Source organism: Neodiprion fabricii, chromosome 2, assembly GCF_021155785.1.
Source record: "Neodiprion fabricii isolate iyNeoFabr1 chromosome 2, iyNeoFabr1.1, whole genome shotgun sequence".
In the NCBI taxonomy this organism is placed as follows: Eukaryota; Metazoa; Arthropoda; class Insecta; order Hymenoptera; family Diprionidae; genus Neodiprion; species Neodiprion fabricii.
The window spans coordinates 12,043,742-12,070,820 of record NC_060240.1 but is presented as its reverse complement, the minus strand read 5'-3'; the positions used below and the strand labels follow the sequence as shown (position 1 = coordinate 12,070,820).

General features: G+C 37.3%; 2 protein-coding genes across 2 annotated transcripts; one reads left to right on the top strand and one right to left on the bottom strand.

Moving 5' to 3' along the window:
* Nucleotides 1-26: 26 nt before the first annotated feature.
* On the bottom strand, nt 27-25,435 carry LOC124174846 (rab3 GTPase-activating protein catalytic subunit). The gene is made up of 13 exons (XM_046554411.1): nt 25,100-25,435; nt 24,643-24,928; nt 24,228-24,364; nt 23,217-23,430; nt 22,686-23,094; nt 21,577-21,791; nt 3,948-4,005; nt 3,660-3,747; nt 2,318-2,637; nt 2,019-2,118; nt 1,302-1,621; nt 1,029-1,232; nt 27-324 (listed from the first exon to the last, which is right to left on the bottom strand). Exons 1-13 carry the CDS (start codon nt 25,293-25,295, stop codon nt 94-96), a joined length of 2,778 nt encoding a protein of 925 aa, XP_046410367.1. The 5' UTR covers nt 25,296-25,435; the 3' UTR covers nt 27-93.
* LOC124174847 (leucine-rich repeat and fibronectin type III domain-containing protein 1-like protein) lies at nt 6,262-21,577 on the top strand. Its single transcript, XM_046554412.1, has 7 exons — nt 6,262-6,873; nt 16,596-17,470; nt 17,530-17,842; nt 18,439-19,034; nt 19,106-19,538; nt 19,745-19,924; nt 20,102-21,577. Exons 1-7 carry the CDS (start codon nt 6,870-6,872, stop codon nt 20,386-20,388), a joined length of 2,688 nt encoding a protein of 895 aa, XP_046410368.1. The 5' UTR covers nt 6,262-6,869; the 3' UTR covers nt 20,389-21,577.
* Nucleotides 25,436-27,079: the final 1,644 nt, after the last annotated feature.

Below are 27,079 nucleotides of genomic sequence, written 5' to 3'. Positions count from 1 at the left end.
GGGAATAAACAAGTGATGAACGAGCGTCAATTTTGTACATATTTATCTCAAACAATAGAAAGTAACATTATTAACTTCAGATTAAAAATTATATTAAAAAAAAATCGTGTCTTCAGAGAAAAGCCCAGCCAATCGCAAGTGGTCGCGTTTCAAGGAGGCGTACAGACGCTGTGGATGAGGAGTTGATGTTCCTGAGGGACGAGGAGCAATAGCGCGTAGTATAAACTCTTTGCAAAACGGTGCTGGAAATTTTGCCACATTTCCACCATCTCGAGGGGAATCTGCATCAGAAATGTTCTTGACAGATGTCATCATGTGCGCTGCCTGTAAGATTAAAACAATTTCGTCAGTGGTAAACAACTAGTAGTATTTTTTCATTTTAAGAATGACGATTTAGGGTCGTAACGTCTGAATTAAAAGTTAGGCAAAGAGGAAACACATACAGCAATTTCCGGCAAAGTTTTTTCCGCCAATGATTGGTGAACACAAATGAAACAACATCCCTGCTATGTTATAGAAATGAATCTGAACAAATTCAAATAACCCAATCTAAAATATAACCAATTTGAGGAAAGTTTTCACAATTGAAATATTCTGAAAGATTAAACTCTGGCGTCTTTTTCATCTAATTCTGATGTTTTTGGATACATTTTGCTCGCTGATGAGATCTCCGCAAATTGTCCGGGAAACATTCAAGAGATCTTACACTACAGTATAGTTATAACGCCGCGTAACCGTTTTGTTCTAAATGGTGAACAAAATAAGCTCAAAAACATTGGAATCAGACCAAAAACATTAGATTTCGATTATTTTGCGCGTTCCAATGACAAAATCTTCTCTCAGATTTTTGATATCTTAGTTCGTGTTATTCAAAATCCCTTCTACATATCAGTTGTCTATTGTCGTTCGCTATCATTGGTACATAAAACACATCCCGATATTCTATAACACTATTTTCTTGTTACCCAACTTTGATTCAGACGGTTATCTGCCCATTCATCCTTAAACACATATTATTCCCATAGTACCTTCTGAGCTTCGTAAAACATTGACGTTATTCGGGATCTGACATATTCCCATAATGCATCAGGAACTGGAACTTCTTTTTCGCGCATTAATTGCACCAAAAACCCGGTAAACTCTTTCGTTTGATTTAGACCGCCCAGCTTACGCTGCAATGAATTGGCCTGTGCAACCAAAGCTTCGATGCCTTCGATGTCATGTGCGATTTCCTGAAAACAATTCCAGGCAATTTTCATATAAGTAACAAGTGTTGACAAACAAGCGAGACTGAAACAAACCTCGTATGATTTTATTTTTTGGTGAATCGGCTTTGTGGCATACTGCAGCTTGCTCAAAATGCTCTGCACAACATCTGGAAGATTGCTCAAGGCATCTTGTTTCTGAGAGTTTAGTGTGCTTAACCCTGCATGCATAAGAACTGGCAGCAACAATTGGGCGATCTGTCCAAGGCGTTGGGATGTCAAATAGTGTATTGCTTTCTCTGCTTCACGAGTATCATCGAACAAACGTTTTTGGCGATGGGCAGGCACCGGCTGTGACGATGTCCAAGCGTTTGACCAAGGGTTGTTTGGGATCATCATTCGAGGTGATAGATGGCCTGAAATACAGAAGATTCTTTATGCTATACATGGATGAATAAATTGCGGTCTGAAATATCGAAACATGGCATCTGGCGCTACGCTAATCGAGTCATAGTTAATTTTAAAAGCCGCTTTCTGCCGTACATTTTACTCTTTGTCAACTCAATGTAGCTAAACTGAAGTCTAACGACTTGCACGTAGTTTGCTGTCGCTTAAAATTCGTTTAATTTAGTTGAAACCCAAACTGAACAGATCAGCTTATTGGCCAGTGTGACGCCATATTGCTCTGACCACGCCATTAATTTAGATCGGGTATTTTGTTCAATTCTGCCTTGAATGAAAAAAAAATAAACAGTACATAAAAATCGGATAAAATTGACTGTTAATGAAAAAATAACTTGTATCGATACCAACCATTTTTTTGTCCCCACTCGTCGAGACCCTCTTCTTCAATCCAATCACGAGGAGAGTACCAACGAATAAAATCTTCCAACACTGCGCCCGGATTTGCAGCCTTGAATCAATGACAAGTATAAGTTATGTGTTGGATGAATTTGAGTTTGGTAAGACGATTTCTCTATTACTAGGACAAATAACACTGGTGCTGTTTTTTAATGAAGTTTTTCCCTTTTCTTAACTATGGTTCAGAGAGTACAACCCATTCATACTTGACTCAAATTTTGCAAACCATTGATAATAACATAAAACATTACCTTGAAAGATTCCATATCGGACAGAAGTGAGGCGCTCATCAGTCTCGCCCTCATTTCTGAGGCACGTTGGTCTGTCCCAAGTTGCATCATAACTTCCGCATCCTCTTCCAATTGATCCTCTGTTTTTGGAACTGGTTCCTGTGTTACGGGAAGATAAAGAGATCCTCCAGTTTTTAAGAGCTTTAGGACGGGATGCTTCGCTAGGCGACCTGTTGGTCTGTTCCATAAAGAGTGCTTCACTTTTCGTTGTCGTTTTGTTCCTGTATCTTCGCTCTCAGTTGAATCTTCGTTTGTACATTCGAAAAATTCTTCATCTGAATCTAAAATCCGAACATGAAATATGCAAGTATCAAATATCTAATCGGTACATGTCTGATCCTATTTTATGACAATATGGTGACTGTAGTGGTCGTTCATGGTAAAGTTACCAAATATCATGATGCAAAACACGTCGTGTTGTTGGACCTTCGTTTATTGACTTTTAATCAATGTGGAGTGAAAGATGCAAAAAAACTTTTACAATTAAAGACAATGGCCATGGCCGTTAGTGTAATATATTTACTATCGCAAGATTGTGTCTCCTGAATGTAACCCGAACATTGCACACCTTCCGTGTATAACACTGGTGTCACACCGCGGTCGCTGGAGACCCCACATCAAAAATCATTTCATGATATATCCGGAGATATCGATTCGCATAGCATTAAAAAATTTTGGGATACTCTTTAACTACTATATATCAAGGCAAATTAGTTATCGTTAACAAAATGAAATTTTGAATATGAACAAAAAACTCATGACACAACGGAATACAGGAAAATGGATCATTCCACTCAAAAAATCATAACTCACTGAGTTTTCAATATTTTGAGCTAAAAATTTACTTAAGTAACTCTCAAGACACAGATATTTAAGAGCAAAAATATGCACATACTGCGTGATTTAAAAAAAGTTATTTATTTGATTGAGTAAAGTTGAATTTTTGGAAAAAAATGAACTAACGGTTTTTCTGATATTTTATTACTTATCTTGAATCAAATCAGATTATTTTGGATGTTTTTTGTATGGAATTTATAATTCAGATGCTGTACTATACAACATGAAATATAGAAGAGAGCAAAAACTGGATAAAAATCGTGATTTAGCCATGGATATTATTTTGTTTCTGAATTTAACGTTCCCAATTTCAGGAGTTTCATTCCAATTCAATATCGTGCTCATGTATTGGAACCTGTTATAGATGATGAAAAAGGATTATCGAAAAATTTAAAGATTTATACGTGTTCTTTAGAGATCTAAAAAATCTGAGAAAAATGGCGGACAATCAACAAAATAAAATTACCAGAATCGGGATCGTCGATGTCCATACTTTGCGGTTTGTACAAAGATTCTTCGTTCACTTTTTTTCGCTCAATGCAACAGTTCAGCATCTATAAACATAAAAATGAGGTACAGACACGCTCAAACAGTAAATATTTATCATTTAACGATTTCTCAGTATTTTCCACTCTTGTATTAAAAAGTGGACATGTTTTTTCATGAATAATTTTTAGGAATATAGTTATGGGAACCAGAATCAGCCCTTTCGTTTCTCTTCCTTGAATGTAGCATAAATACAAAGATGATATACCTGAAGTTTTTGATGCAATAAACACGTGCGGACCGAGTCAGGAAAGCCAGATCCGATTCTGCAAAAGGCACGACAGTATAATTTTAACAATAATTATTCATCGCGTGAGTGAGAAATGACGTAATCGACAGTATTGCGAGAGACGCAATGAAATAAAATTGAACATAATATTCGGCGTTATTTATCATGAAAAATTTCGAAACAAACAAAAAATTTTGAAGGTAGAAATCGTCGGGGTTACACAACAGTTGAATTTTCATCCCCATTAAAATCAATAATCATGATTACTGTAAAGACTTAATGTCTTGTATTCCTTTTGGTCTCGTGCCTAGTAACGTTCAACAACCTTGCAACAGCCCATAAACTGTTTACGAGATTTGCCAATTTGATTCTGAAACAATCCTGGTGGCCGAACGTTTGTTTCTCACGTGCCGCAAGATTTGCTAATGTCTACTATTTTCATCCTAACAATCACTTCGTCAATTTTATTGCCACAGAGATATTGGTAAGCAGGTTTTGAGCTAAACACCAAAAGTAGTCAAAAATTATCTCGGAAATCAAATACGAGAGTGTTCTGAAGTGGAACAGGAAAGCACAAGAAAACTGCATACCGGTAAAAATTTATGTAATTTATGTAGAACTTTAGCGATTCCACGTTCAACGTAGCAATACTGGTGCCATGCGATTTACTGTTAATAATCTTCGTTTTTTTTTCCACAACCTGGATTGATGCCACCTGGTACATTTTTTTTTGTTGGGTTTAAACGACCGTCCAAAGAATTTCCTGATGTTTTTCAACAAAAAATCAACTTTACAACGTTGGTAAGAATATAACGAAAACCTTACTCAACGGCTCATAGAATACTATACGTTTTTGACCTGACAATGAGATATTTTGGCCTACAAGTTATAATTTTCAAAATATGTTTACTTGAAGGAAAATAGAGGACTCTTAAAACATTTGGAAACACAAAAATCTATAATTAACGTTTTATGTCGGGACCAAAAATACTAGCAATATGACGTTGCATAGAATGATCACCTAATCGTTTCAAGACGTTTGTTTAGTTACGATGACTTGAGAAAAAGTGAAACAGATTTAAAAACGAATTTTATTCTTAAATGCGACACGGTCAGGACTATTATTTTCCAACCCCCCGATGACATCTTGTGATATTTTAGATCAAAATGCAAATCTGGACGGGGATTGAAGATTGTCAAGTTGAAATAAAGATGCAATTTTCATAAAAATCGTTATTTCGCAACGTTATAATTGCAGGAAATTCAGTAAGCCATGACAAAGCAAAACATCATTTTACAAAGTCAAAATTCTTAAAGTTCATACTCTCGCTGCAAAATAGTTATTTTTTTCCATGTTTTGTTTTGTTAATATTACCAACTTCAACTTCATAAATCTGGGCACTGTACTAATCTCGGATTCAATCTTGTACAGTAGGGTAGTCCTCAGTATAGTAATTCTCAAATTTTCTTGCTCCCATGGGTTAAAGTATGTCGAAATGTATTTTGTTAAATTTAGCCAAAACCGTAGCCCTATCTCGAATCCAAGTTTTACTCTAAAGCATTAGAATTTTCCCGTTCGAGCAACGCGGGGAAACTTACAAAAATGAAAAAAAATTTTAAAAAAAACTATTATCACGCGGCTGCATCTTACAAGGATTTCAGAGAATTAAATTTAAATGTTCAGTGACCAAAACCGTTACAAAGTTATAAGCCTCGGCTCAAAAGTCAATTCTGTGTAAAGGTTCATCTTTAAACGGTTACAGTGGCTAAGCTATTGACTCAACAAGATTTTAATGACCGTCTTGACAGAGACAGTTTTATACAAAATTTAACCCTCTAAAATCTGTTCCCAAGACGACGTCCGTATTATTAATACACGGTCAAGTGGTAACAATTTAAAAACCGATGATACAATCCTTTTGTTATTCGATTATATGAGAAAACTTCGAATCCGGAGAGGGACTTTTTAAAATTGGATTCAAACTATATATCCTTCCGCAAGGATTTTTGTGACAAAGTTTCTCACTTAGAGGCTAAAAAAAAAAAAATACATTGTGGCTCTGAAACGAAACACCTTAGTGCTCATCCCGAGCATCTTCTCCTTCTCCTCTTCCGACTGAACAAGCAACAGGTGGGCGATGACCCCACGGTTAGCCGGAGGCGAAATTGCCCCATGCGTTCGTCTGTCTTTGGACGAAGGTAGATGCACACCGAGTACGGGAGAACTTGCCTTCGCCTTTACCACTGCCTATGCCTAGAATTTGCTCTACCGCGATCAGTCTTGAGTCGAGCTCAGCGTTCGGACGCCAGGCAAGCAGGTTCTTGCAGTCGTCCGACGAACACAAAACTCAAACGACGCGCTATCGCGACTTTGCGAAGGAAATAACGGTACTGATCCACACCATCGGTCAGGGCTATCATCTCGGTATTTTTGTCTGGAAGGAATATTACCCATCGCTGTGATAAAAGAAAAACAAAAAAAAAAAATCGCGCAGAGAATACTCGAGCTCGTAATGTCACGATATAAATTTGTTAAAACGGTGAATGCATCGGAAAACGTATAAAAGAAACAAGTAAATAGAAGAAAGGAAATCACTCCTAGCACAGGAAACAACAATTAATCAACAGATCATCATCGATTCGATAACATTGTTATAATTTTACAATCAAGGATATATATATGCTTGTAGTGATAATTTTAATACACGTGATACGGTGAGGCGGGAAGAAATTTTATTCTGGATACAATAAAAAAGAAGAATAATAATTTTGTGAAACAATTAAATCGGAAAATTACTGCTGGTGAACCCATCAAATTTACATGTGATTAAACTGAACTACGATGTAACTATGAAGCACAGGTGTTCCTAAAAAATTTTATACCTTCGTCTTCTGTGAATAATGAGTAAGTATGTCCGCATTCCTTATAAACAGAGTTAGGATCATTATCGTGACTTATTCACTTCTGCAAATTAATACGCTAATGAAATTTTAATAGAAAAAATCAAAAACCGTTTTGTCCGCAATTAGCAATACCTAATCGTACGCAATTTACGATAAATATATATTTTTTTTAACAGTTAAATTTATTTTGTTTTTACAATTACAATAACATATGCAGTGTTTCATTGTACGAGTGGGAATTTTACTATAACAGTATTAATAATAGCTGAGAAAAGAACATCTTGAAACACGAAGAGAACCGGTACTTTGTAATTCTTGTATGTTCCTGGAGTATGATATTAATTATAATATTCTGCATTGCACCGTTTTGCGAAATTGTTATTCCAAACACAGTTAACGAAAATCGTACTCGTGAAGACCGTAAACGTTATTACCGTTAAGAGGAAACTCTCGTCGAATCCACGATTTAAAATAACCGAACGTGTCTCGAGATAATTTAGTCACGAAATTGATTACGACAGAATAAAAATTCGTGCTTTAATACACGCAAGTTGTAAAGTATATTCACACGTCTGTAAAATTTCAGACCAGGTTATCGACCTGCTAACTAGTACAAAAAAAATACAAAATCGAATTTTTAACGCAGGGTTTTATAGTACTGCTTTTCAAAGTGTTTGTTCGCGAAATAAACATGTTTCTGACAGACAGAATTTTGTTAAAAAACAAGCAATACACTCTGCAGTTGGCGATGATTCAAAACATCGCAACGAATTATAAGGCCATTCACTTTATTACAAAGATATGCAAGATCGGAAGCGATTTCTCTATGATAAAGAGATTTATAGGATCTTCACGCTCAAAAGTTATGAAAACCTGAAGCATGCCATTTGAAGTTAAGAAAATCTACTTAGGCAATTATTTATGCGAATAATACAGTTCAGTAAAATTTATTTCATGGTTTGATCATTATTAATTAACAACCAGAGACGTATTTCGCATTATGCTTTCGAGGTACCCAAAAAATACCGTTCTACGGGAATAAGTAACATCATTATCGAAAGGAATCGGTAACAGAAGCTGATCCTGATGCATATGAAACAGGTATTCCGCACCTCAATGACACACATTCAAAGCGAAATGCCACAAACGTGTTTTCATCCTCGGTAGGGATTCGCAAACTGTTAGATACGCGATAAAAATGTGTAAATGAAAGCACAACAGTTACCCGGTCTGACTTATCGAGGTATTTACTGGTGAGAAATGAAGCTTTGAAATACTTGGCTGTATTATTATTATCATTATTATTATTACTATTATTTTGGTACGCTGTATGTGACCAAAAGCGAGATCGGGAACCGGTACAATGAATTTATAATTTAATACACCATTATACAAGCACATAACATGTATCAGAGATATTTAATTACAAACTTTATACCTCCAAGCGCAATTTTAATTGTACATATAATCGTGAATAATTCTGCAGCTGTAAGAATACACATGTATATATAGATATATATATATACATGTATAGGCTGCATATCTAGACCCGAACGCGACTTTCCTTTCGTATTTATTATTTTATAATAAGGACGAGGAAATAATAGCAAGAGGTTACGTAAAATACGGAGTACATTATAATGAAGGTAATATTCTAACTACAAATGGAGAAAAGTTATAATATTTGACGATTCTTCACATTTTTTAAAGGATCTCATTATGCCGTAATCTATTTCGTTGAAGATCCGCATTTATCTTACATCTAATCTAAGATAAAAATTGTAAAATTCGAAAATCGAACTTGAAATATTTTTGATTAAAAGCTCGCATCTGATTTTGTGGAATAAATTCTTTTCAACGGGTTTTCAAATCACTGCATTATAAGGAAAATGCAACGTATCACGAAATGAAAATACATTGAAACTTATCAGAATAACAGTAAATAACAGATTAGCAATCATCCGTACATTTGAGTTACAATTCACAAACTTTGAATTAGATTTTGCCCCGAGGCAGAAGGAAAGTCGAATTTTCTCGAAATTTAAACACAGTTTCGTCAGTGTTCGACCGTTTTGAACGCTACTGTTCAGCGGTTGATGTCCCCGTCGTCACAGGTGCACAAACTATACGCTCTGCATGCCGTTCAATGCTGTGTAGAATGTACTGTTATAAGAACCACATGTTATGCATAATATGCATCAATGATTATATGGACCTGTAGGTTAGAGGAAGAAATCAAGAATATACGTATAGAAACTTCTTCGACGTATTTACATCACGTACGAAACACAATCGCCAATCTCTCTGTATCGTGGCGGAAAAACAATATATTCGTTTTTGCAATATCAATTTTTTAAATCAAGCATGACTTAAAAGTGAGAAGAAAGTTCGTTGCTCAGGGGGATTTTTGTTAAAGGCTCGGAACATGCGTAAGATGATTCTAATTCGTTGCGGTCGCTGCCGTACCTGAAACGCGGATACGTAGCGGCAATCAAAGACAATGAGTCTAACACTCCATGAATGAATTCATAAAAACATCGTTTGTACAGTTCACTTCACACTCCAGTAAACGACGATTGTGCGCGATTGGCCGATCATTTTGTATTCCTGATAATTGATCACGATTTATGATGTATACCTGCTGATTCGCGCTTATCAACTTCAATCATCTTTGAAGGCAGTATATGTATATGGCGCTAACTGTCATGGCCGTCGTATTTACTGATAAAAGTGTTTTTTTCCCAAGTTTGTTGGTCTGCATCAAATTAATGTTACAAAATAGAGCACTGACAGCTTGCACGATGTTACCTGTGTTGCAAAATTACTTAAACTCTCCGAAAACGATCAACTGATTACGACTTCCAACGCGTTATTGCCCTAACCAAAAACATGACTAATTACAGCTCTGCCGGTATCGATTTTTGATTTAAAATATTGCACGAGTTATTGCGAGTAAAGCCGACCTAAATCTCAAGATCTTTGCGAAGACGGAGGGTAAATTAAGTTTGTTGCAAATGGGGCTGGTTCTTCATTTCCGCAACTGCTTCCTTGCTTCCGGCAAAGGCTGTGCCAGCCGTAATTGCAGTTCCAACCCATGGATTGATATATAAGATAGTCGATTATCAACTTCGCCGACGCTTTCACTGAGATAGATCAAATCTTTCTTGACTACAGGGAAAAGTTGAACCGCATATCTACGCCTCGTTGATCGATTCCAGTCTGATTATTATACGTTATTTTATAAGTGGTAAAACTAGGCCTGCGTTTTTTTTTTTTTTTTTTAAACCGTTCTTCTTTTTCGTTGTGGTTATCTTTCTACACATTAATTTGAATCGGTTGCAAAAAACTAGATATTCCCACCCTACTTGAGCGCGTTTCGTAACAACAATTTTACTACGAGGTGTGTATGCCTTCAGTGAAACAGACGGATTGTGAGACACAAGGCAAATAGTTCGTATAAGTCGGTTCAACTGTACCTTGCGAAATCCGCTGGAGCACGGCGAAACATTCCGCGGTCCACGCAATGGACGGTGTGCAAACGCCCCGCAGAGGCGAAGGCAAAAACAGAGAGCGAGAGAGATCCTTTCACGTTCATACACGTAGCACAATGTCCCTTTCCGGCTCTCTTCGTTTTTCCCTTCAAACATCGTTTTACGATTTGACAGAATAAAGCTAGTTTCATTTTTTGCCAATTTCGGAACAATCGATTCGTAATTATTTTTTTGAGGCTTCCTTTGTGCCTATTCTTCTTTTTCTTCTATGAGGTCAATGAAATTTCGCATACATGAGAATAATCACTTTCTTCAGCTTTCATATATTAAAATATGAATTTTTTTTTTCAGTCGTAATCGATTTCTGGTTACTCTATTTAGAATTCAAAGCATGAGTTTGGTTAGTCTAATATGGTGTCGCATTCGATGATCAGCTGATCGATTTAGTCTCAGTTTCCGTTAAATCACACGCATATAAAGAGACAGAAATCGTTGTGCAAACGATCACAGTATTTATTTCTTATATTTAGCTAAGAAAGAGTGAAATATAGGTCAATAAACTACTTTTATTATTAAATACGATACGGTTAACGTAGTCAACTTTGTGCCGCCAGATGGCATCTTTCGATATTTTGGATTCCAAGAATTGTCCAATGAATCATACAGTAAAATGATTCAAGAAAATAACGTAGATGTATTCGATTACAAAATTGGGGTGATCAATGTATACATGTCATTCAGCTCAGAACATTCAGATTCTATCGAAGTTCCTAACGCTATAATAATAATAATCAGCACCAACACCCGACATACACGATAGGGTATATCCTTATGAACCATTAGGATTGCGAGGGACAAGAGAGGGAATGGATTAGTAACCATCATTATTTTTAGATACAGAGATTGAAAATCCTCGTACATTCAGATCAAGTTTTTATGATAATTCATGAATATTCACTATCTTTTGGCCTTGGCCCGAAGTCCTATTAGATTGGTTCGTATTCGATACATTATACATCTCATTTGAATATCGTGAAACATTCGAGAGGTTTTATATCGGGATTGCATAATCCTGAAACTATTTCAAAGTCGATCTTTTTATTAAAAATATTTTACTTAGGAATTTGAAACATCGAAAATTGGAAAAGGTCAAATTTGTTCTATTCTGCAATAATGTTTACGGTAATGATAACACACGACCTCCAAGTGCCATAATTACGAGCGTCTTTCAAGCTCAACGCGTGATAATTGGTAAATATCACATTTGAAAAACGAGTTGCTGCCAAAGAAGGCCATTGACGGTCATTCGAGATCTTGTACAAATATTCCAAACATGTTTTCCAGTGGACGACGTAGAATTTTTTTTAAGTATTCTTGTTCTTTTTATTCTTTCTTCAGTAAGAATTCTTATATGATTATTGTTCAATATAATTCTCTGTAATGCCGCAGCCACTGAATTAAATTTACGTCTTCAGGTCACCGATGAGATCAGAGAGAAATCTCTCAGCAGCATTGGAATTCTTTTACTTGTGGGTATTCCCCGTAGTGTAAGTCAATGCCAAATAGTATGGGAGAGATCTTCCGTGCAGCACTGACATATCGGTAATGCTCGCTGTTCAATTTGTAACAATTCTTTTGACAGGAGGAATTCTGCGGCTCAATTTGAATGATATGGCGGTCTTGACTCGAATCGCATACTATAGGGAGAGAGTCAAAAGAGACCGAAAGTGAAAGGCTAGAGATTCCATTAGGCCGGTCGTCTCAGACGCGTTATTTCGTCTCTTACGTCGACATCTGCATGATGCTTGTGAAATAATTATGACTTTCAATTCGCCACGTTAGAACGCCCGGGTTGTTACCGAACCGGTAAAACTCGATGTTCGCGGAACAATTGTAACCCAGAAAAGTGCACTAGATAATAAGTAACGGAAGATGCGGTCATATTTAATTATAATAAAAGTTGTTTTTAACCTGTATTTCACTCTTCGTTCATTTAGTATAACAAAATAATAGAAGAATAGCGTTTTGTGTCCTTTTACAATCGAGAAATTTATAAGCCAATACTGGGGTTAAAACAATCAGCTGATCGTCAGGTGTGACGCCATATTGCTGGAGCCGCGCCCGTATTTTTCGCAGTGATTTGTTACGCGTTTGAGATTTTTATCCTAGTTTTCTTCCCTCAATAATGGTTTCACTTAAGATTAAATAACGACCCGGGACCTTAAATATCATTCGCGACGGTTTCCAACGCAATCAATCGTTATTGATTTTGTGTATCGAAGTGATTACCACCAAGTTGTGGATCCCATTTTTGAAGGTTTCGTTCTTAGGAGAGGGGAAGATTTTATTATCACTCAAAAATGAAGAGTCAAGTTCTCAGTAAATTGTCGCGTTTTCAGATACATGTCCATCTGATTAAGTTTTCATCTAACCATATCTGGGAAACGATTGAACGGATTTTTATCGTTTTGGTCTCAATAAACGCAATAAATCGTTACTTAGAACTGGTTGAATTTTTAGGAAAATCGTTTGAGGTATAGTTGAGTGATTTGCGAAAATAAGAATCCTTTCATACAAGATTTTATTTTGTTATGATGTTTTGCCGATGGCTGAGGGTATGAGAGAAATGTAGCCACGAAGTAAAAGGTTGGAAGAACCATATTATCCGACACTAATTACGGAGGTAAATTACGGGAAGTGTGTATCGCCACGCAGGCTCGGCACAACAATTTGTCGGTTACTGGAGCATCGTTAGCCGCACCGTCATGCAGTTGCAGTTGCACGCCATAGAAACCCACACTTATGGGTATGCCTACTACAGGAGTGAAATTGGACTTGGGATACTTGCGCCTCGATGGATGAATCGGTCCGACCGTGTTAATAAAAACGTAGGAAAAGAGAAAAACCGCCATAAAAATATTCCTCAATGTTATTTGCGTCAATGATGATGAATACGAATGATACAACATCACTAGCATGTGATAGAAATGAATCTGAGAAAACTCCAATAACACAAGCTAAGATGTGAACAATTTGACAAGAGGTATTATAATTAGAACATTGACAATCTTCATGATTTTGGGCTCATTTTTTTCAGTGGTTTACTACTTTTCTCCTACCTGGAGATATCTAATTATAACAATTTTTTCGGACAGACCCTGGAGATCTCTATGGTGATTAAAACAGGTCCAAAACATGAGAATCGAATAAAAAATATCAGAGTTTAATCCTTACGAACTTTCTAATTATGAATCTGTCTCAGCAGCAAATTGTTGATATCTCAGCTTGAGGTATAGAAATTCGCTCAGATTCATTTCTACCATATAGTAGGGAGGTAGGACGTGTTTAGTTTGGTGTCCATCATCGTTGAAGTTGATACGATTGAAGGAGCTTTTTAAACGGTTTTTTTTTTCTCCTTTTGCAACTTTAGATTCAGGCCGATTGATCCTTAATTGTAGGACCCGGTGAAACGGTCGAGTGTAAAGGCATTCTTATCACGGTGTCGGGAGTAGCGCTAGGCCGAGGACGTTGGAGTAGAACGCATGCCACGGTGGATGAGTGGCGTGAACGATGCCTCGTGCCCCGGTTAACAAGTGTTCCGCGTCCTACTGTAGCTGCCTTGACGCGATCAGCCAGCTAGTGGAGAAAAATTAATTGCCTGTACCGGTGCTTCAAGTACTATCAACTGTAACTAAAAACACCCACGTTTCAGTAGCTTTAAAAATAATTATTACATACATGGGAATTTCATGCAATTTCACCCAGCGCCGTTTGGTCACATTTCCAAATTTGTTGTAACTTAAGTTTATAATATTCTCAAATACAAACTTCCATATTTTTTGGTTCGACATACTACCCACAATTGACTGTAATAAGACAGGTCCTGTAATTAACGCAATGCTCAAGTCACTCGTCGTTTGGCAATGGTTTAACCTTTACTTTTCATACTTAGATAAAAAATTAAATAAACGTATCGATGCTTCATATTTTCATTTGAATGTTGATTAAGTGTTCAGCGGTGAAAGAGATGAGATACAAAAAGGCCAAGAACTTCACTGAATGAAGTTGACTTTTACTTTTTACTCGTCAATCTAGTCTTGGTATACATATACAAGATAAATGGGAGTGTACGTATCAACAAATCATCATTATTACGGAGTACTGTAATCCTGTTCATTAATTGCTGCGTTTGTCTTCATGTAATTTGTTCGAATGACAAAATTATTTCGTTTGCGTTAACTCTGTGATCATTGAATTGTTCTTTCTTCGTGTTTATTGTGCAAAATTATAGATATTTGTAGAACGTTCCAGTATTCGAAGTTGAGGGAAAGCTAATTACAGTTGTGTGAATTATGATATTGTTCGTGTCACTACAAAGTAAAATCGATTTTGTTACGCCGACTATCGTTGAAAAAATTAGTGCAGTTGGATCTGAAGTTCATTAAGGCGGAAAAAAAATTCTGGCGCATTAACTAAGATACCATTGCACATATTAGAATTTTGTACCGTTAAATAACCTTCGTAAATGTTCTAAGAAATTTGAAACTAGAATCACCGGTTGCTATGTGTAAAGAAACGTAGTTTTAACATAATTTCTTACCGTAGCCCAACTTCAAAACACCACAATTCCAGACAAACGTTTTGAAAATATTGAAATCATTCCTAAACACACTCTGACGTTTTTGTAGTACGACGGTATTTCGAAAATTAAAATCCTTCGAAAATTGTGTAACTATCATAATTTTCGGTAAGCTGAAATTTTACAAGTACTTAAGTACTCTAAAAACCTTAAAAGTCAGGGGAAACATATGAAAATTTTCGGAACTTTTTTAATTAGCTGTGGCGCGTTGTAGTTTATTTACAGTGAAAAATTGCAGAAAAACTAGCAAATATCTCTAGTTCCAAATTTTGTAGAATAATGATTAAGGACTGCTTGAATGCGGAAAACTATAAACTTTCCAATACTTTCTTGATAATACGCTAACAATTTTTTTCGTCGAGTTATGTGGCTTGAAACTCAACTGCTCCGATTTATTGGGACAATAATAGTCTCAAGAATATACCGTACAAACAAGCGGTCCATATTCAGTAACTTTCGAAATGAACTGCAAAAACGCTGATGTCAATGCGTAACAAAATGCGATTGGTAATCGCGGGATATATCTAAAGTAACATGGAGATGCGCCTTGTCAAGGGGCATTAACTCGTAACGGAATTCACTTGCCTCGTGGTATTCAGGGCCCATAGGCGCGGACATGCTGCTAGCTAACGCCCGTGTACAATCAAAGCACCGTAATAATTAAATTCAATTTCCATTTACACATTGAAATAGCTGGACTTGGCCAACGGCGCGTGTGTCCGATAGAAAAGAAACGGCGAAATATACGATATATCAGATATATGAAAATTCAAACTGTCGTCGATATTTTATCAGTACTGTACAGATATATATTAATGTCCACTAGCCGTTCGGTCGAGGAGAAAAACGCGAAAAACGGCTCTCCTGAAAGGACCAGACGTAGAACTTTTTGCTATTCCCGTAACTATTGCGAAAATAACGATCCTGAACAAAAATTTCTCATTTTCGCAAATAATTCAGGAATAGCTCGACCGACTTTACTCAAAACCTAATCAAGTCTCAGATGAATCGAACTGCATTGATTGAGACTAAAATCATTCAAATTGGTTCACTCGTTCTTGAGATGCCGACCATTGAAAAAAATTACAATTATTGCAAATAACTCATTATCAGGACCAGTTTAACCGATGTTGCTCGAAATTTTACGAATTCGGAATTAGTTAAAACTGCATCCATTCAGTACGCAATCATCAAAATCGGTTCAGTCGTTCTTGATGTACCGTCGATCAACCAAATTTCCAATGTTAGCAAATAAATCAGAAATGGCTCGACCGATTTTGTTGAAAATGTAACCAGTTCTGAATTAGTCAGAACCGCATAGATTGAGACCAAATCATGAGAATATGTTCGCTTGCTTTCGAGACACTGTCGGTTAAAATCTTGATCACATACGCTGATTGAAAGTGTCGATTCGAGAACAGTCTCAATGTGATTCTCTTCAAGAGAGTTCAAAACGCAGAAATCTAGTGAAAAGCGGACTGTTTTCATTGCCAGGATGGTTATGTCTAACGACTTCCTGCCTTGCGTGGAAACAACAAAAAATTAAATTGTGAGTTCACATTAATTAGTAACGTTAATTTTGTAAATTTGCAGATTACCCGGTGGTTGAGCTGCTGCTGTTTCTAGCAGGGACATTCTGCGCAGTAGCAGCAACTTCTCCGTGTCCATGGGGTGACAATGTTGCAGAACTACAGGGTTCATGTATCTGCGACTACAATCTAGCGAAAGAACTTTCCGTCCAGTGCGATGTCGTGGATTACGAAAAGTTGGTCGGAGCCCTGCACGAGTACGCCTCGAACATCGTGATAGAGTTGCTCTACGTCAACGACAGTTCAATCGGCGTACTTAAGAACGGCTCACTATCGACGTTGAACATTAACAACATCCAACTTTCGGGATGTCACATCAAGACGATTGAGAGCGACGCGTTCAAGGGCCAGCAAAAGTCCCTGAAGAACTTGAACCTGAGAAATAACGAGTTAACGGAAATTCCATCGCGCTCCGTAGAAGTTCTGAAAAATCTAACGGTCCTCGATTTATCGATGAACAAACTGACCAAGGTGCTCGACGATGCTTTTGCCAAACTGAATCTAATCACGCTGAAGTTATCCGACAATGAGGTGACCATTTCTCCGGGTGCGTTTAGGGGGTTGGATAAGACGCTCAAAAACTTGAATCTGAAGGGCACGAGGCAGAAGAAAATACCGGAAGCACTCCGGGGTCTGAAAACCCTAGCATTCCTCGATTTGTCTTACAATAGTCTGCGGGAACTTCCGGGGTCAGCTGGACGGCTGGCATTCGACGGACTCGACGCGCTGACTGGATTAAATTTGGAAAGAAACTTCATTCAAAACATCGAACCCGATGCTTTTTACGGGATTAAAAACACTTTGAGCTCACTCAGCCTGCTGAGCAATCTTATCCCCGACTTTCCCACCGCGGCTATCAACAGTGTTCATGATTTAAGAGTACGTATGTCATTTGTTGTGATTAGTCAGGCCATCGTTTTTTTATAATCAATTTTCAGGTTCTGGACATCGGGTTCAATCTGATCACCCTACTACCGGCAAACGCCTTCCAAGGTAATCCGTCCTTGACGCTACTTGCAATTGATGGCAATCCACTACCGACTGTGCCTGAAGCGGCGTTAATGCACCTCAACGGAACATTGCGCGGTTTGAGCTTTGGTGGACCATTTTTAAACTGTGACTGCAAGCTTCGCTGGATTATCGAATGGATACGCAACCAGGACCTGCAAGTTACCAGTCGAGAGAAACCCCAGTTTTGTGGTGGCCCAGGAAATCTGCAGAACAGAACGTTTTACAGCATCAAATCCGAAGGTGCGACAGTCTCTGCTTTGATTTTCATTCGTAGGGTTATTGTTTCAATATCTTAAAACTGCTGTAAGTATTGGTATCCTTTATGCGGGCGTCTTTAGAACAATATGGCGACGAATCAGGTCATCAGCTGATCGTTTTTGGTCAACTTCATAAGTATCAAAATGCAAAAAACATCGAGAGAAAAACGCAGAGGCCTATTTAGTGTAGTAAATTCACTGCCACAAGATGGCATATACTGAAATTGGAGATTCCGATATTGTAAGACTGCTTATTACATTTGAAATATTATTAAGCGCAGATTCACCTGTCCTGAATTATTTGCTTCATATTCAATGATGTTAAAATTGTTTTGGTACAAGCAGAGACGTTCTATAATCTACTGAGACTATGTGAAAACCGACAACTGTTAGAAAAATGTTGAGTTGTTAGCATATCAACTCTGGTGGAAACTTTTCCGAAATGCGATGAAACGCTCTAAAATTTCTCTAAAATCATAATATTTGAATGAAATTTCTTTGCAGTTTATGAACGAAAACTTTCTACCAGAAATACTCTGTGTGTCGAATATCAAGTATTTATAGAGATAACAATTTTAGAACTGGTCTGCCCTACTGGAGTGATTGCCGTTGGCACGGTAGAAAGTGTGGATACAAAAGATATCGTAGGTGATGTGGAAGAAGACACAGTAGAAGCAGTCTTGCCACCGACTCGTACGTCGACAACTAGTACTCAACGGCCATCAACTGCACCCCCATCATCGTCATCATCCAGTACACATCGTTCGGTTGTTAATTTGGAAAAGATCACAGAAGACCCAGTTGTTTCTACGACAACATTGCGGACAACCAGCAGACCCTCCATGAGTAGAACCGGCAACGTTGTCATAACCAGAACGACAATATCGCCTCTGAAGCATCAGCAAGATCACAGTATCTTACAACAACACCAGCCCAAACCGCCACTCGTCCTCGGATCCCCTATTTACAAAATGACAAGGGGATCCGACAAGGGGATCATCGTCAAAGACGTTTTGAGGCAGGATAACACAGTCATCATCTACTGGGATACTGAAGGCCTGAACAGTATTGGATTCAAAGTAATTTACCGTCTCTTTGGTGAGACTAGTTTCAAGTCGGGTCCACCGCTTGGCAACAATGAGCGTGAATTTAAAATAAAGAACGTTCCCGCTCAGGTAAAAATGTGATATTCAACCGTCTACAATGTTTAAATTGTGTAATTCACGTATTCAGATCTTGATTTCAGGAGTGCATGATAGTCTGCGTTGTTTCGTCGGAAGAGACAGACATGAGCCCTGCGAATGTTCCGTATAACCAATGCAAGGAAGTGAGGACAGAGAATTCGCCGACCTCAAACATGGACAAAATAACGATTGCAGCCAGCGCTGCAATCTGTGCGACAATCGTCGTTGCCGTCGTGATCTTCGTCGTCGCGAATCGACGAAGAGCCAGGAAATTGCACACCCTCCATAATCTGGATCAAAATAAAATGGGTGGACCTATCGCAGGCTTACCGGTCAATTGTTGTTCAGGTATTGGGCCAACTCCAAGCCCGGGTGGACCGTTGTCTTCATTGGCGACTTTGAGCGCATTCAACAATCAAAAAGACTGGGACCAAGTATCAGCCTACAGCACTAGGAGCATCCCTAGGCCAAGAGTTTTCCCAATGGAACGCCAAGGTTGTATGATTTGCTCGATATTTTAAGCCAAGAAAACGATCCTAAGTTTCAGCACAACCCACGATCCAGAGGCATGATACTTTCTCTGTGAAGTCAAGTTATCACACTCTGATAATTATGGCTCGTTTGTACACTCAAATCGATGGAACGGACGATTTTGATTCCATTCATTGGGATATTAATAATCTTCATTCGTTTCCTAATAGGTTCGATAAACAGAGCTGCATGTATCGATGAAATGAGGCCGCAAAGTCAACATTTTGGTGTCGGAAAAGTCTCGACTCGGTCAATTGCTGACGGACAGTCACAGCATAGTTTTTCGAACAATTCGACACGATATTTCGGGTCAAATCCCGTACCATCGAATCTTATCAGTTCACGACCAGGTGAGTTCAAAGTTCCACGCTTCACATTTTTCCTCCGATGAAAATTTGTTTGCTCCAAATGTCACGAAAATTTTGTGATTCAGAGTTCTGTTTATGGCATTTTATAAAAAAATTTACACCAGGATCAGTATCCATCACTTATAGGCTTTTTTGTTAATAATTCTGCTTATAATTCAGAATTGCGGCAGTCACGCCAGTCTCTCGCAGCGGCGTCCGACAGGCTTTCACGGGCCAGCTTCCCGACTAACCAGGCCCATCAGCCGCACACATCAGCTAGGCGACAGCGTCCGAGATCGCGTAATCGCACATTAGAACAAGACCCGCCTCGCCCAGGGAGTAGGTACAGTTTAGCAGACTCAAACCACACTCTGAACAACTACGAGGAAAACAACTGGACGGATCATGACATGGATATTTATATGGCCCGAAACCCAACAACGAGGGGTGGTCTTGTACCATTATGATCTTAATGTGTATTCTTCATCATTCTGCTCAACCATATTAGAGAATCAATGGGCCCCACTATCTGAATCAAAAGTTTGGAAAAGAATATAAATCGTTTGACAAATTTCCAGTAATATTATTTGTACCGATGATAGTGCCCTACTATGTAATAGCAGTGAATCTGAATAAATTCCAGTATCATAAGCTACGATGTCATCAACAATTTGTAAAAACTACTTTTAATTGAATAATTCAAAATCATTACATTTTGGTGTTTTAGATCCAATTCTAATGTTTTCAGGCTCAATATGTTCACTATAGAGGCTTTCAAAGATCACCTTAACAAAATTTTACAGACAGTTATCTCTAGATTGGATAAAGAATATATTTCTGTAAGTACGGTGCAAAGAATGTTAGTCAACAATTAGATTTTCACGTTATAACTATACTATGACATAAAATCGCTCGAGAATTTTCCAGGGTGTCTGATTAGTGAGTAAAATAAGCCCATATTAGAACCGATTCAAAAACACTAGATTTTAAGCGATTCAAACGTTCTAATTATAAAATTTGTTCTCAAATTGATGATATCTGAATTTGTATTATTCAAAGTCGCACAGATTTATTTCTATCACATAATAGGAGAGCAGTTTTAATCGCATTCACTATCATTGGCACAAATAACATTTCTGTAATTTTTTTCAATAATTTCTTCCTTTTTCCCAACTTTCGATTTTGGGTCCATAAATTCTTGAAATCGTTTAGCGTAAGTCAACTAAAAGTAGCTAGGTATTAATGTATCATACTCTACCGCTTAAGTTCGATTAAAAAAAAATTAGGTGTTGAAAATATTTTTACAAAAATAATGCTGCCAGACAGTTTTTACGTTTTTTTGAAGATAAATTAATGGTAAAACTGTCGTCGCCACATTTTGTGTTGCGACAGGAATCGTTAATTATGTAGTACAAGAAAAGAAATGAAAGAATAGAAACTTTGTTGACAATGTAGAGACAGTTTCCCAGATAATTAACTTGACTAAAGGTAATTAATCAGGCTAACATAAACGTGACTTGTAAAGGGAATGTTTAAAAAAAAGTCTAGGCATACGCACATGGAGAATATTATCAATTCAATTCTAGAAACAATGCAGTACTGCAGGCTTCAACCGTTTGATGATGCACACTAATGAAAACTAACTTTCTACTTACCCTGGAATGAGGATATTTCTTTCCCAGCGAAATCTAATCTCTTGAACAAACTCGTGCCACAGATGCGCCAAAGCTGGTGCTCCACCAAGGTTGTGTGCACAATGAGCAGCGACAATAGACAACCGCCACACAAGACTGTCTACTGCAGCAGTTTTTACGCCTTTCCACTGGTCATCTTCGACATTATATGCATTTGCATTGGCATACGGTTGTTTCTGAAATTGTAAAACGTAAAGACTGTTATGATCATCGCGATAAATCAAATGTTTGTTTTGGTAAAAATTATTTTCAATAACGTTTAGAAATCTTGGCAAATTTAGTAACAACGTGAATTTCCGACTGTTTCTCACTTTTTTGCTGTAAAATCTCTTTATAGAAAATCCTTGATATTTGTTGAAATCTCTTGAAAAAATTTCAAAACTAAACTAGTCTTATTGCAAATATTCTTTTCACAAATATATGTCTAGATATTTTCAAGTACATTTTAGAATTATTATATAATAATAATTTCAAAATAATTTCAACTGCTTCCTCAAAATTTTTAATTTTTCTCCAAAACCCATCCCAATTTTCCGTAACGCGGTTCCGTCAGAAAATACGCAGTAATACTAGAACTCTGAATTTTCAGTTTTATGATACAAAACAAAGTTCTGACAAAATAGCAATTTTCAATAAAAATTGAATTTTAATTTCGAACATGACCTGATCAGAAATAGCCATATATAGAAAAACTCGGAGTTTTTAAATTTGTCAATATAAAAATGTTGAAAACGCATCTGTAAGTTGTTTTGAGAAACGCATCCGATTTTATACCTCAAACTTGATTTGGTCAAAAATAGTCAAAAACTTAATAACTCGGATTTTTCCACATTGCTGGTAGAAAATGAAGTTCCTATCAAATATTAGTTCTTCCAAAAATTTTCTAGACTTTTGTGGATTCCCTCACATGTTATCAGAGTAATTTAAACTTTTCCAGTAGAGGTAATGCTGTTTCTCAGAACTATTCAAAAACATTGAATATTTCTAAAAAATTTTTACAAAAGGTCGTGTCAAATTTCTGAGAGTTATTTTCACCCCTGCTGTCACTGTAGAGAACCATTAATGCTCACCGGGTTATCTTCAGCATCTGGAAACAAGAAGTACAGTATTGGTAAGATTATATCTTCCGAAATTGGACCCTCAACTGGTTTTGTCTTCTTGATTGCTGCCTTGCTAACGACTGTTGAAAGTGCCGGTACTCTAGACTCCGTTAACGCATTAAAAGCGGAGCTCAAATTTTGACCATCACCTTCAGTATAACTTACAAAATCACCTAGCAATTCAAACAACGTCTTCTGGTTAGAACACAAGTGTATAAAGTCTATCAAATATTCGCCAAGCAAACAGGCTGGGGATGACGTCATTTTCACTTGAACAGACCATTCTGGGGCTTGTTGCGGCTCTAGATCTGTGTAACTTTCACTATCCACTATAACATTTTCGGGCATCTCTGGCCAAGTTGTGAAAAGGATTAGCTCTCTGAAAATGACACGAATGGGTATATTCAACATCAATCTATCATGATTCAATTGTTCCTTGCTTTGGAAGTGTATTGTTGACTGAGTAAATTATAATTCCAATACATAAATGTACACTCTCACCCGACTGGATCAAATGTAGCGCCAAACGGAAGCTTGCCAAGTTCCGCGACTCCGAGTGTTTCACCATGCATGAAATCAAAATCTGGTGGATCCTGTGTCCATGTACTGCTGGTCCAATCTTTGAGCAAATATGTAAAACGAGCAGAGACCATAGCAGGATCCAAACGGATCCCACATCCCTCAGTAATTTTTTGTTTGAACAGTGTTAGTAAGCCTGTAATCAATAATTTGAAAAAACAAATACTGCTATTCAGCTATAAATTACTTCCCAAGTCATATTGCATCATTGAAAATAACTTGTTGTGAAAAATTTTGACTATTAAATATGGAATTATGAAGGATATCAGTCACATGTTGTTAAAAAATGTCATGCCTGACTCTAGGATTTAACATTTGGTTGTGGTGAAGCGATGTGGCGTCGAAGCAGTAATCAGCTGATTGTTTTAGGTTCATTTTACAATTGTTAGAGAACTAAAACGTTTGTGCAAGTCGTTGTGCGTCTAGTTTATCCCATTTAGTTGATTCATGCTCAAAAATGAGAAAAAAATAGATTTATATGATTAAATGTGACTCTTTTCTAGCAGCAGTAGTAGGAGAGACTGCGTTAAAGTGGGTTGGTTACAAATTTTAGAATTTTTTTTTTCACATACTAACAAGAAGGTCTAAAGAAATACTTGTCGACAGTAAAGTGAAATAGTTGCTTTACCTATAGGTAACCAGCAATAGAAATATGACATACTAACAACCATAATAATTTTGCTTTCTCAAGTGGCCCACTTGGACGCATCTCTCGATCCTATATTATTTTGCCACAGTGTTAAATCCCAATCAAGCATGCAAGTACCATAGAAAAAGTAGTATATACACGGTCACATATTCGTTGCTAAACATAGATTCCGGGTGAGAGATATCCACTTATGCAGACGCCAGGTAGAACACTTGCGTCAGTTGCATTAGTATTCAGCAACGAATAAATAACCCTCTGGGTGATGTCACACTGATGAGACTAACCATTGAGGAATTTACAGTATGGAGGAACTTTCTTCAAGTGCACCATATCGAAATGGCTGCAGACCCCACGCCCCTCACTCACGCCTAGGTAAAATGATTGCCAAGGTTCTTGAACTTGTACAAACATAGGAACTTCGCTGCAAATACCATACGTTAAATTAAAGGTACCCGAACAATATTCGACTGAGCTACCTTATATAGTGCAAAAGACATTGCCATTCACATTTTCTGTATGTCACTACATTTCACATCACAACTATTTGCATTACTTGTACATTCTGGGTGTAATATGCATCTCACCCTATTACAATTGATATATTGTTATTACATCTTCCAAATAATCAAGAATACAGAAATTGTTTTGGCGTGCCTCATTGCTTCTGCATGCATTGCAATCTTTTCCCAATATACGAACCAATTTGAATTATTCGATGCAATTGTAATTGAACTGAGAAGGATTTTGATACGAGTCTCATCAGTTATCGCAACTTCTTTGGCAGGACTAAGTATGATGAACTCTCTTATTCCATAATATTTTGCTATATTTAGATGTTCCTGATCTAACGATGCAAAATCGTTCGTAGAATTCAGGGCATCCATTAGACATTGACTTCTCTTATCCTCACATTCTTCTATGGAACTTTGAATCGCTTCGTCACTTGGAGTTATCAATTTGATATGTTTGAGAGAAAATTCTACATCTGAAAAAATGAATTACCAAAAAAGCTGATGCATTATTGCTAGTGTTGATGGAAGAAAAACAATGGCACAGAGTCATCTAGCGATAAAACGAATTTGTGTGGTATGTTTTTCATTGCAATTGCCAATCCAAAAAAATTGTTTAGAAAGAAATAACCTGCGCAGTAACTAACCAGCGAAATGTACATTTTCAGATGTTGCTTCCCACGAGAGGTTGATAAAATCTCCCTTTTTCAAAGGTGAACATATTTTGCTGCGGGGTAATTTCCATTCTCGAATTATCTCCTCTAAACGCGCAATAAATACTTCCCACTCGGAAGCTGTGGTGAAATCGTGGTGGTAAGTGTCTTCTATTTCAATATTATTCATATTGCAGCTGTTCAAAGCTTCACATTCGGTTTGATACTTCAAAATTTCTAAACGTCAAATTTATAGCAGAAGCCAGAATATTGAAGAGCGCTCACCGATGGTATATTATAAGACAGTTGGAGCTGAGTCAGTGTTAAAAACATGAAGCCTATGCATGAAACGTATTTCTGCGAAATCCCCTGTCGCGTTACGAAATCAAGTTGTGAGGGCTAAAACTTCCCTAGGAGTAGGGTAGAGTCGGCAGAGTCCATAAGGTGTTTCCTAGCGAACGCATTTGTCCCGTTCTGCGCAAACCATATTGGGTGCTTTTCATTTACTGACTCAAGTCGACTTGTGTCGCTATTTCTGGTGTATTCCTTCGCCCATTGGCCGGTTACACTAGAAATAGCGACACAAGTCGATTTGAGTCAGTAAATGGAAAGCACCCATTTGGCTCTCACCGAATAGATACCATTTTAAAAATAAACGACACTATACGTATACATACACGTGACATACACCATGCGCCCAACGCACCATGTGGAGATTTCCACACTTTTATAATGTACGCCAAATGATCTCGAATGCAATTGGTTGAGAATTCAAGATGGCCTTCATGCGGCGCAGGGTGCGATTGGTTCTTGACGGTTCTTGACCATGTGAATTGCTCCGAATTCCAATTTTCACTGATCGATTTGATCAGTAATAGTCAAAACGTATAAAATCGGAGTTTTTTAGATTTTCAATCCAAAAAGTAATTCGGAGAGAATCTGAATTCTTTCCAGAACCTCTTTAGAATTTGAGTCATACCTGAGATATCGCAATAATTCTAAAATTCTCCTGAAAAAAATCTATTCTATTTTGTGACGCTAAATAATTGCTGTTATAGTTAGTTTTATTTAGTGAAGTTTATACTTCTTACGGAGTAGCCCTGGTTTCGAAGTCCTTATTATATGAGTACGATTTCGACGCATCGACAAGTTGTGAATTTGTAACTTACGAACGCAACGAATGCTTGAGTAACTTATTTAATTTAAGAAATTTCATAACATGAACAGAGAGATAATCAGACATAAGATTCTTAAATATACCGCATTTTTTTCTTCAATTTTGTAATTTTGATCATTCTATGTTCGTGATTCTTCTCTTATGTATTGACCAATAGCATCATCTTCTGCAGCAGGAATTAGTGAGCTGTCGGTAAAATTCGAATCGGATTTTTCCGTTGTTTGCGATGAAGTCGGTTGATTATGTTTGATGATAATTTTCCATCTTAAAGTCGCTCCAGTCTTGTCCGCTCTCTTCTGATCATCAGAGGCGGAGGATGTAGCTGCAGTTGTAGATTCTTCGTTATCCGGTTCACGTAAATCTGTGTAATTTTTTGGCCGATTTGTGAAAGAAGATTCCGCTATTGGCTTAGTTGAACACTCATCAGGTGAAATATAGTGCACCTTAAACTGGGAATTCTTGATAGTAGATTTACCATTGGGATGTTGATCATTTTCTGAGAATTTATTCTGGTGATAAGTTGATTCGCACTGTAATCCCTCCTTTCGTGCCTTTGAGGATTTTTTAAGGTGAGGAATGCAGGATGCGCTGCCTATTTTACGGGAAATGAGTGAACTGGCTTTGTTAATATTTTTATCCCGAGAAGGAATTTCTTCGTCAGCAAGAACGTTAGATATTTCTTTCGAAGTATTTGAAACTGTGATGTACGCATTACTTTCGTGTTTACTTCTCTCTTTTCCTTTTTTCGATCTTACGCTGGAACTCCGTTTGGTAGATCCAATTTCTGATATATTTTC

Coding starts and splice junctions, on each gene's coding strand:
- LOC124174846 (XM_046554411.1), bottom strand. CDS start 25,295: ATGAATAATATTGAAATAGAAGACACTTACCACCACGATTTCACCACA. Junction 2,119..2,317: donor CCGATATGGAATCTTTCAAG/GTAATGTTTTAT, acceptor CATTGATTCAAG/GCTGCAAATCCGGGCGCAGT. Junction 325..1,028: donor TGTTTTACGAAGCTCAGAAG/GTACTATGGGAA, acceptor TTAATCTTACAG/GCAGCGCACATGATGACATC.
- LOC124174847 (XM_046554412.1), top strand. Junction 19,035..19,105: donor TAAAGAACGTTCCCGCTCAG/GTAAAAATGTGA, acceptor TCTTGATTTCAG/GAGTGCATGATAGTCTGCGT. Junction 19,925..20,101: donor TCTTATCAGTTCACGACCAG/GTGAGTTCAAAG, acceptor CTTATAATTCAG/AATTGCGGCAGTCACGCCAG.